The following is an 11,069-nucleotide window of genomic DNA, read 5'->3' as shown; positions in this document are numbered from 1 at the left end:
CAGTCAGCAGAGCAGACCCTGGGCTTCCTCCAGTCAGCAGAGCAGACCCTTGGCTTCCTCCAGTCAGCAGAGCAGACCCTGGGCTTCCTCCAGTCAGCAGAGCAGACCCTGGGCTTCCTCCAGTCAGCAGAGCAGACCCTGGGCTTCCTCCAGTCAGCAGAGCAGACCCTGGGCTTCCTCCAGTCAGCAGAGCAGACCCTGGGCTTCCTCCAGTCAGCAGAGCAGACCCTGGGCTTCCTCCAGTCAGCAGAGCCATTTCTGACTGGTTACAGTAGAGGTCATGGAACAGTCGTATGGAGATCAGCAGCAGGACACCGCCTCTCCCGTGATGGCACCATTGTCGTACATGACTGAGACCTGGCAGGGATATGTCATGTTCCCAAACTCTGCTGGTCCTCAGGAGTTGGTCCTCAGAGGCTGAGTCCACCCCAGATGTCATTCTCATATTTAGGGATGTCTGTTATGAATTCCCTGCTGGTGGATGTTATCAGCACCTCACAAGCCTGAGCTGAACACTCCACACCCCATCCCCTAAGACCGGAGCCTGAGTCTCCCCATCCCCTAAGACCGGAGCCTGAGTCTCCCCACCCTCTAAGACCGGAGCCTGAGTCTCCCCATCCTCTAAGACCGGAGCCTGAGTCTCCCCATCCCCTAAGACCGGAGCCTGAGTCTCCCCATCCCCTAAGACCGGAGCGACCGGAGCCTGAGTCTCCCCATCCCCTAAGACCGGAGCCTGAGTCTCCCCATCCTCTAAGACCGGAGCCTGAGTCTCCCCATCCCCTAAGACCGGAGCCTGAGTCTCCCCATCCTCTAAGACCGGAGCCTGAGTCTCCCCATCCCCTAAGACCGGAGCCTGAGTCTCCCCATCCTCTAAGACCGGAGCCTGAGTCTCCCCATCCCCTAAGACCGGAGCCTGAGTCTCCCCATCCCCTAAGACCGGAGCCTGAGTCTCCCCATCCTCTAAGACCGGAGCCTGAGTCTCCCCATCCCCTAAGACCGGAGCCTGAGTCTCCCCATCCCCTAAGACCGGAGCCTGAGTCTCCCCATCCTCTAAGACCGGAGCCTGAGTCTCCCCATCCCCTAAGACCGGAGCCTGAGTCTCCCCATCCTCTAAGACCGGAGCCTGAGTCTCCCCATCCCCTAAGACCGGAGCCTGAGTCTCCCCATCCTCTAAGACCGGAGCGACCGGAGCCTGAGTCTCCCCATCCCCTAAGACCGGAGCCTGAGTCTCCCCATCCCCTAAGACCGGAGCCTGAGTCTCCCCATCCCCTAAGACCAGATCCTGAGTCTCCCCATCCCCTAAGACCGGAGCCTGAGTCTCCCCATCCCCTAAGACCGGAGCCTGAGTCTCCCCATCCCCTAAGACCGGAGCCTGAGTCTCCCCATCCCCTAAGACCAGAGCCTGAGTCTCCCCATCCTCTAAGACCGGAGCCTGAGTCTCCCCATCCCCTAAGACCGGAGCCTGAGTCTCCCCATCCCCTAAGACCAGAGCCTGAGTTACCATAAACCTGCCTCTCAAAACTGTGACCTGTGCCCTGTCAGGTTTCTAGGGATTTTACTAGGGGGTCGGATATCTGCACATCCTTTTGACAAGACAGGTCCCACAACACTGTCAGTCTCCCTTAGGAAGTGTGAGACAGCAACATCTCTGTCTGTGCAATATTGGCAGTCTCCCTCAGGCAGTGTGAGACAGCAACATCTCTGTCTCTACAATACTGTCAGTCTCCCTCAGGCAGTGTGAGACAGCAACATCTCTGTCTCTACAATACTGTCAGTTTCCCTCAGGCAGTGTGAGACAGCAACATCACTGTCTCTACAATACTGTCAGTTTCCCTCAGGCAGTGTGAGACAGCAACATCTCTGTCTCTACAATAGTGCCAGTTTCCCTCAGGCAGTGTCAGACAGCAACATCTCTGTCTCTGCAATGTTGGCAGTCTCCCTCAGGCAATGTGAGACAGCAACATCTCTGTCTCTTCCCATTAACAACTGGACTCACTCATATCTATGGACTTGTGGGTGCCCAAAAATCTTTCCCACTTTCATCCCCATGTGTTCACCTTCCTCAGTATGTTCAAATAAAGTTATTGTGTGGTCCTCAGTATGTTTAAATAAAGTTATTGGGTGGTCCTCAGTATGTTTAAATAAAGTTATTGTGTGGTCCTCAGTATGTTTAAATAAAGTTATTGGGTGGTCCTCAGTATGTTCAAATAAAGTTATTGTGTGGTCCTCAGTATGTTTAAATAAAGTTATTGTGTGGTCCTCAGTATGTTTAAATAAAGTTATTGTGTGGTCCTCAGTATGTTTAAATAAAGTTATTGTGTGGTCCTCAGTATGTTTAAATAAAGTTATTGTGTGGTCCTCAGTATGTTTAAATAAAGTTATTGGGTGGTCCTCAGTATGTTTAAATAAAGTTATTGTGTGGTCCTCAGTATGTTTAAACAGTTCATGTGTGGTCCTCAGTATGTTTAAATAAAGTTATTGTGTGGTCCTCAGTATGTTTAAATAAAGTTATTGTGTGGTCCTCAGTATGTTTAAATAAAGTTATTGTGTGGTCCTCAGTATGTTTAAATAAAGTTATTGGGTGGTCCTCAGTATGTTTAAATAAAGTTATTGTGTGGTCCTCAGTATTTTTAAATAAAGTTATTGTGTGGTCCTCAGTATGTTTAAATAAAGTTATTGTGTGGTCCTCAGTATGTTTAAATAAAGTTATTGTGTGGTGCTCAGTATGTTTAAATAAAGTTACTGCCTGTCCTGCAGTTAAATGATCAATTCACCATCTAGTGGACCGTCGGTTGGAATGTTATTCATATTATTCAGAATTTCATCATTAATAATCATTGTTTAAAAATCCCTGCCTTAAAATACGATGATTCTGTGTCAAATTGTTTTTTAATATTTCAGTCTTCTATGATGTATATAAAGTGTAATATTAGAATGCAAAAGCAAACTGTAATACATTTCAACTCTATATCCGGCGACAGTTCCCAGTCTGAAACCTCCAAAGACGTTTCACAGTCCGGAATCTCCAGCGACGGTCCCCAGTCCAGAACCTCCAGCGACGGTCCCCAGTCCGGGGTCTCCAGCAACGGTCCCCCAGTCCGGGGTCTCCAGCAACGGTCCCCAGTCCAGGGTCTCCAGCGACGGTCCCCAGTCCGGGGTCTCCAGCGACGGTCCCCAGTCCGGGGTCTCCAGCAACGGTCCCCAGTCTGGGGTCTCCAGCGACGGTCCCCAGTCCGGGGTCTCCAGCGACGGTCCCCCAGTCCGGGGTCTCCAGCGACGGTCCCCAGTCCGGAGCCTCCAGCGACGGTCCCCCAGTCCGGGGCATCCAGCGACGAGCTACAGTCCAGAGTCTTCAGCGACGAGCTGCTGTCCAGAGCCTCCAGTGCTGGTTCCCAGTTCTGAGCCTCTGGCGATGATCCACGGTTCAGTTCCACAGAAGTGGAGGGATCAGTGTAGGGAACAGTGACTTCGCCCCGAACCGGAGCCGCCACCGAGGGTAGATGCCCACCGGACCCTCCCCTGTAAGGTTTAGGTTTGCGGCCGGGAGTCACGCCCTGACCTTTTTTTTTTTTAGATATCTCTGTTTTTCTATATATTTTGGTTAGGTCAGGGTGTGACTAAGGTGGGTACTCTAGCTTTTGTATGTCTAGGGTTTTTGTATGTCTAGGGGTTGTTGTATGTCTATGTTGGCCTGATATGGGTCCCAATCAGAGACAGCTGTTTATCTTTGTCTCTGATTCGGGATCATATTTAGGTAGCCATTTTCCTAATTTTCCTCATTTGCCGTAGGCCAGTACATCACCTTACGGTCAGATGTCAGATGCCCGAGCAGTTGACATACCAGGATGCAACTGGTCAGGATGCTCTCGATGGTGCAGCTGAAGAACTTTTTGAGGATCTGGGGACCCATGCCAAATATTTTCAGTCTCCTGAGGGAGAATATGTGTTGTCGTGCCCTCTTCACAACTGTCTTGGTGTGGTTGGACCATGATAGTTTGTTGGTGATGTGGACACCAAGGAACTTGAAACTCTCAACCCGCTTCACTTTCACCCGTTGATGTTAATGGGAGCCTGTTCGGCCTTTTTCTGTAGTCCACGATCATCTCCTTTGTCTTGCTCACATTGAAGGAGAGGTTGTTGTCCTGGAACCACACTGCCAGGTCTCTGACCTTCTCCCTATAAGCTGTTTCATTGTTGTTGGTGATCAGGCCTTCCACTGTTGAGACGTCAGCAAACTTAATGATGGTGTTGGAGTCGTGTTTGTCCACGCAGTTGTGGGTGAACAGGGAGTACAGGAGGGGACTAAGTACACACCTCTGAGGGGCTCCCGTGTTGAGGATCACCGTAACAGATGTGTTGTTACCTACCCTTGCCACCTGGGGGCGGCCCTTCAGGAAGTCCAGGATCTAGTTGCAGATGGAGGTGTTTAGTCTCAGGGTCCTTAGCTTAGTGATGAGCTTCGTGGGCACTATGGTGTTGAATGCTGAGCTGTAGTCAATGAACAGCATTCTCACATAGGTGTTCCTTTTGTCCAGGTGGGAAAGGGCAGTGTGGAGTGCGATTGAGATTGCTTCAACTGTGAATCTGTTGGGGCGGTATGCAAATTAGGTGGGTCTAGGGTTTCTGGGACTCTTGGCAGTTGGTCCGTGCATGCCTTGACGTCCTGATAATCCATATAACATCGAGGCTTTGTGAATGTTGACCTGTTTAAAAGGTCTTGGTCATATCGAGAGCATTATCACACAGTCACCCAAAACAGCTGGTGCTCTCGTGCATGCTTCAGTGTTGCTTGCCTCAAAGCGAGCATAAAAGGCTTTTAGCTCATCTGGTTGGCTTTGCCTTAGTAGGATTCAATCTTAATCCTGTGTTGACACTTTGCTTGCTTGATGGTTCGTCTGAGGGTATAGCGAGATATCTAATAAGCATCCAGATTAGTGTCCCGCTCCTTGAAAGCAGCAGCTCTAGTCTTTAAATCGGTGCGGATGTTGTCTGTAATCCATAGCTTCTGGTTGGGATATGCACGTACGGTCACTGTGTGGACGACGTTGTCAATGCACTTATTGATGAAGCCGATGACTGAGGTGGTATACTCTTCAATGCTATTGGATGAATCCCAGAACATATTCTAGTCATCCAGAAGTAGGAGCGTCACTTCTGGATGAGCATTTTCTTGTTTGCTCTTGACCTTATAGAGTTGGTCGAGTGTGGCCTTAGTTCCAGCATCGTTCTGTGGTAGTAAACAGATGGCTACGGATAATAGAGGACAATATTAATCGTAGGTCATCAATTCTATTTTCCAATGATTGCACGTTAGCAAGTAGAACAGATGGCGGTGGGAATTTACTCGTTGGCCTACGGATTCTCAGAAGGCAGCCTGATCTGCATCCTCTTTTTCTGCTTCTTTTCTTCAAGAAAATGACGGGGATCTGGGCCTGTTTCCGGAGAGCAGAATAACTTTAAAGCTTTTTTCCAGTTCGTGGTGAGTAATCTGTGTTCTGAAGTTCAGAATTTTCGGTCATAAGAGACGGTAGCGGCAACATTATGAATGAAATAAATAATCAAATAAGTTACAACGCAAAAAAAAAAACGCACAGTTGGTTAGGAGCATGTAAAATGTCGGCCTCTTCGGCGACATCGGCGTCAGTCTCGGCATGGGTCTTAGTGTGGCTGTCAGTTTGGGTCATATTTAACCCTCCCCTCGTTCTGTGTTTAAGTCCATTCAGGAAACAGATGATACTTTTTGTGCTGTCTTTTCTTCTGCCCAGTGGGAGGATGGTTTGGGCCTCTCCTCTCTCTACCTCCTCTACTTTATATGTTATTCTGCCTCTCCTCTCTCTCTACCTCCTCTACTTTATATGTTATTCTGCCTCTCCTCTCTCTACCTCCTCTACTTTATGTCATTCTGCCTCTCCTCTCTCTACCTCCTCTACTTTATATGTCATTCTGCCTCTCCTCTCTCTACCTCCTCTACTTTATATGTTATTCTGCCTCTCCTCTCTCTACCTCCTCTACTTTATGTCATTCTGCTCCTCCTTTCACTCTCCCTCCTCTACTTTATGTCATTCTGCTCCTCCTTTCTTCCTACCTCCTCTCTCTCCCTCCTCCTCTGCCTTCTCTCTCCCTTGTCTCTTCTTTTCTCTTTCTCCCTTCTCCTCCTCTCGCTCTCCTTCAATTCATCCTGTCCTCTCTCTCCCTCCTCTCCTCTGTCTCTCCCTCCTCCCTTTCTCTCTCCCTCTTCTCTTTCTCTCTCCATTGATTTCTCCTTTCTCTCTCTCCCTCCTCTCCTCTCTCTCTACCTCCTCTCGTCTCTCCATCCTCTCCTCTCTCTCCCTCCACCCTCTCTCGTTCCCTACTCTTCTTTCTTTCTCCCTATTCTCATTTCTCTCAGCTCTCTCTCTCCTGTGTCTCTCCCTCCTCCCTCTCTCCTCCTCCTCTCGTTTATATCTCTCTCCCTCCTCTCATTTCTCTCTCAGCTCTCTCTCCTCTCTCTCCCTCCTCCTTCTCTCTCTTCCTCCTCTCCTTTCTCTTTCTCTCTTCCTCCTCTCATTTCTCTCTCAGCTCTCTCTCCTCTCCCTCCCTCCTCCTTCTCTCTCTTCCTCCTCTCCTTTCTCTTTCTCTCTCCCTCCTCCCATTTCTCTCTCAGCTCTCTCTCCTCTCTCTCCCTCCTCCTTCTCTCTCTTCCTCCTCTCCTTTCTCTTTCTCTCTCCCTCCTCTTCTTTTTCTCTCCTTCTTCTCTCTTTCTCTTCCATTACTTTAAGTGTACCAGGGAATAGACGGCGTGACATAGCAGCGGAGCCGAGGGGACAAAACAAAGGTCATGCAGCTCATTGATCTGAGGCCCCTGGTATAAACCCCCCCTCCCACTATACTGGGGCTCTGTAATACACTGTGCCATAGAAACGCAGTCATAATGGAGGCTTGTGCTCTCCCCATTCAGAGGCAGCAATCAGTGGATTTACACTTTGATGGGGAAGAGAAGAAGAAACCCTTTGGAGTCCTGACCTTTATATCGACTTACAGACTGACAGATTAAAATCACTGGTCCTTCATAACCCTGACTCTATAAACTACATATCTAAGATACAGTTCACATCCCCGATCCTTCATAACCCTGACTCTATAAACTACATATCTAAGATACAGTTCACATCCCCGATCCTTCATAACCCTGACTCTATAAACTACATATCTAAGATACAGTTCACATCCCTGATCCTTCATAACCCTGACTCTATAAACTACATATCTAAGATACAGTTCACATCCCGGTCCTTCATAACCCTGACTCTATAAACTACATATCTAAGATACAGTTCACATCCCTGATCCTTCATAACCCTGACTCTATAAACTACATATCTAAGATACAGTTCACATCCCCGATCCTTCATAACCCTGACTCTATAAACTACATATCTAAGATACAGTTCACATCCCCGATCCTTCATAACCCTGACTCTATAAACTACATATCTAAGATACAGTTCACATCCCCGATCCTTCATAACCCTGACTCTATAAACTACATATCTAAGATACAGTTCACATCCCGGTCCTTCATAACCCTGACTCTATAAACTACATATCTAAGATACAGTTCACATCCCGGTCCTTCATAACCCTGACTCTATAAACTACATATCTAAGATACAGTTCACATCCCTGATCCTTCATAACCCTGACTCTATAAACTACATATCTAAGATACAGTTCACATCCCTGGTCCTTCATAACCCTGACTCTATAAACTACATATCTAAGATACAGTTCACATCCCTGGTCCTTCATAACCCTGACTCTATAAACTACATATCTAAGATACAGTTCACATCCCCGATCCTTCATAACCCTGACTCTATAAACTACATATCTAAGATACAGTTCACATCCCGGTCCTTCATAACCCTGACTCTATAAACTACATATCTAAGATACAGTTCACATCCCCGGTCCTTCATAACCCTGACTCTATAAACTACATATCTAAGATACAGTTCACATCCCTGGTCCTTCATAACCCTGACTCTATAAACTACATATCTAAGATACAGTTCACATCCCCGATCCTTCATAACCCTGACTCTATAAACCACATATCTACAGTTACAGTTCACATCCCCGATCCTTCATAACCCTGACTCTATAAACTACATATCTAAGATACAGTTCACATCCCGGTCCTTCATAACCCTGACTCTATAAACTACATATCTAAGATACAGTTCACATCCCTGATCCTTCATAACCCTGACTCTATAAACTACATATCTAAGATACAGTTCACATCCCCGATCCTTCATAACCCTGACTCTATAAACTACATATCTAAGATACAGTTCACATCCCCGATCCTTCATGACCCTGACTCTATAAACTACATATCTAAGATACAGTTCACATCCCCGATCCTTCCTAACCCTGACTCTATAAACTACATATCTAAGATACAGTCTAGTCACAGCCTGCTGCCTTTTTTCCCATTCTCTCGCTTATTAAACCCTTTTTGTTGGTCTGCTAATGTGGATACTTAGTGCGTTTTTTCAAACAGGAAGCTAGGGCTTGACGGTTTCTTGGATTGGTGAGCCTGTGCCATAATCTCAGTCAGACAGACAGGTCCCTGGTGTCTCCACCACCTCAGGACTACTGTAGACAGCTATAGGACAGAGAAGACAGACAAGTCAGAGAAGAGAGACAGGTCCCCTGCCTTGGAAACTAACAAGTGTCAAAACAGCTGAGTATCACCTTCCTTTTACCAAGGATGAAGACAGCTAGAGATGTTTTATTGTAACCTAGATACTCTTGTCAGAAGAATGAAGACAGCTAGAGATGTTTTATTGTAACCTAGATAGTCTTGTCAGAAGAATGAAGACAGCTAGAGATGTTTTATTGTAACCTAGATACTCTTGTCAGAAGAATGAAGACAGCTAGAGATGTTTTATTGTAACCTAGATACTCTTGTCAGAAGAATGAAGACAGCTAGAGATGTTTTATTGTAACCTAGATAGTCTTGTCAGAAGAATGAAGACAGCTAGAGATGTTTTATTGTAACCTAGATACTCTTGTCAGAAGAATGAAGACAGCTAGAGATGTTTTATTGTAACCTAGATAGTCTTGTCAGAAGAATGAAGACAGCTAGAGATGTTTTATTGTAACCTAGATACTCTTGTCAGAAGAATGAAGACAGCTAGAGATGTTTTATTGTAACCTAGATACTCTTGTCAGAAGAATGAAGACAGCTAGAGATGTTTTATTGTAACCTAGATAGTCTTGTCAGAAGAATGAAGACAGCTAGAGATGTTTTATTGTAACCTAGATACTCTTGTCAGAAGAATGAAGACAGCTAGAGATGTTTTATTGTAACCTAGATAGTCTTGTCAGAAGAATGAAGACAGCTAGAGATGTTTTATTGTAACCTAGATACTCTTGTCAGAAGAATGAAGACAGCTAGAGATGTTTTATTGTAACCTCGATACTCTTGTCAGAAGAATGAAGACAGCTAGAGATGTTTTATTGTAACCTAGATACTCTTGTCAGAAGAATGAAGACAGCTAGAGATGTTTTATTGTAACCTAGATACTCTTGTCAGAAGAATGAAGACAGCTAGAGATGTTTTATTGTAACCTATATACTCTTGTCAGAAGAATGAAGACAGCTAGAGATGTTTTATTGTAACCTGGATATTCTTGTCAGAAGAATGAAGACAGCTAGAGATGTTTTATTGTAACCTAGATACTCTTGTCAGAAGTAGACACCTTATTGTAATATCTTCCTCACCGGTGATACATTGAAGATGTCAGATGCGTAATTAAAGAGGCTCTGTGTGTTTTAAACATCTTCAATCACTCAGTTATTTCACTGGAGGACTAAACAAGAGAAACACTCTAGCCTCGTCTTTACGCTTGGCGGTTAGCAGCCTCCCAAATGCCTTGTTGGGCCTCCCTCTACCCTCGCCTCTCCCTCTCTCCACTCCTCCGTGTTTCCTAGTTGGGCCTCCCTCTACCCTCGCCTCTCCTCTCCTTCTCTCCACTCCTCCGTGTTTCCTAGTTGGGCCTTCCTCTCCCCTCTCCTCTCCCTCTCTCCACCCCACACTGATGCCTTGTTGGGCCTCCCTCTACCCTCGCCTCTCCTCTCCTTCTCTCCACCCCTCCGTGTTTCCTAGTTGGGCCTCCCTCTCGCCTCTCCTCTCCTTCTCTCCACTCCTCCGTGCTTCCTAGTTGGGCCTTCCTCTTCCCTCTCCTCTCCCTCTCTCCACCCCTCACTGATGCCTTGTTGGGCCTCCCTCTCCCCTCTCCTCTCCTCTTCCTCTCTCCACCCATCCCTGATGCCTTGTTGGGTCTTCCTCCACCCTCTCCTTCTCCCTCTCTCCACCACTCCGTGTTTCCTAGTTGGGCCTTCCTCTCCCTTCTCCTCTCCTTCTCTCCACCCGTCCCTGATGCCTAGTTGGGCCTTCCTCTCCCTTCTCCTCTCCTTCTCTCCACCCGTCCCTGATGCCTAGTTGGGCCTTCCTCTCCCCTCTCCTCTCCTTCTCTCCACCCCTCTGTGTTTCCTAGTTGGGTCTTCCTCTCCCCTCTCCTCTCCACTCTCCTCTCCCCTCTCCTCTCCCTCTCCTCTCCTCTCCCTCTCCTCTCCTTCTCTCCACCCCTCTGTGTTTCCTAGTTGGGTCTTCCTCTCCCCTCTCCTCTCCCCTCTCCTCTCCTCTCCTTCTCTCCACCCCTCCGTGTTTCCTAGTTGGGTCTTCCTCCACCCTCTCCTCTCCTCTCTCCTCTCCCCTCTCCCTCTCCCTCTCCCCTCTCCTCTCCCCTCTCCCCTCTCCTCTCCCTCTCCTCTCTCCCTCTCCGCCTGCTCTTTTCCCAGTGGTGCTAGTTCTATTCACAACCATTCATCCGCCCAAATCTATCCCTACACGGACCACGTCTGTCCGCCCGTCTGTCCCCAGGCCCGTTGGTTTTGATGGCTGCTTTCTGCTTTGTCAGAACAGAACAGAATGTCGCTAAATTTACACTTAGAACAGAGCACTACCGCTACGCCAGGCCTCTCTGGGCTTTGACAACATTTAAAAAACCTCGCAG

The 11,069-nt window shown here is 47.4% G+C and overlaps 1 protein-coding gene and 1 long non-coding RNA gene across 3 annotated transcripts; both read right to left on the bottom strand.

Annotated features, from left to right (window-relative positions):
* Positions 1 to 487: 487 nt before the first annotated feature.
* LOC127916406 (skin secretory protein xP2-like) lies at positions 488 to 1,504 on the bottom strand. The gene has a single exon (XM_052498130.1). It carries the CDS (start codon positions 1,502 to 1,504, stop codon positions 488 to 490), a length of 1,017 nt encoding a protein of 338 aa, XP_052354090.1.
* Positions 1,505 to 8,861: 7,357 nt separating this feature from the next.
* On the bottom strand, positions 8,862 to 9,620 carry LOC127916138 (uncharacterized). 2 transcript variants are annotated; one of them, XR_008093528.1, is made up of 4 exons: positions 9,518 to 9,620; positions 9,154 to 9,257; positions 9,050 to 9,101; positions 8,862 to 8,997 (listed from the first exon to the last, which is right to left on the bottom strand). It is a non-coding gene; the product is annotated as an uncharacterized LOC127916138 (long non-coding RNA). The 2 variants fall into 2 exon arrangements; XR_008093539.1 differs by lacking the exon at positions 9,050 to 9,101.
* Positions 9,621 to 11,069: the final 1,449 nt, after the last annotated feature.

The sequence above is a fragment of the Oncorhynchus keta genome, chromosome 4, assembly GCF_023373465.1.
Source record: "Oncorhynchus keta strain PuntledgeMale-10-30-2019 chromosome 4, Oket_V2, whole genome shotgun sequence".
Lineage (NCBI taxonomy): Eukaryota > Metazoa > Chordata > Actinopteri > Salmoniformes > Salmonidae > Oncorhynchus > Oncorhynchus keta.
Note: the sequence above shows the minus strand (reverse complement) of the source record. Positions and strands in the feature narration are given on the sequence as shown.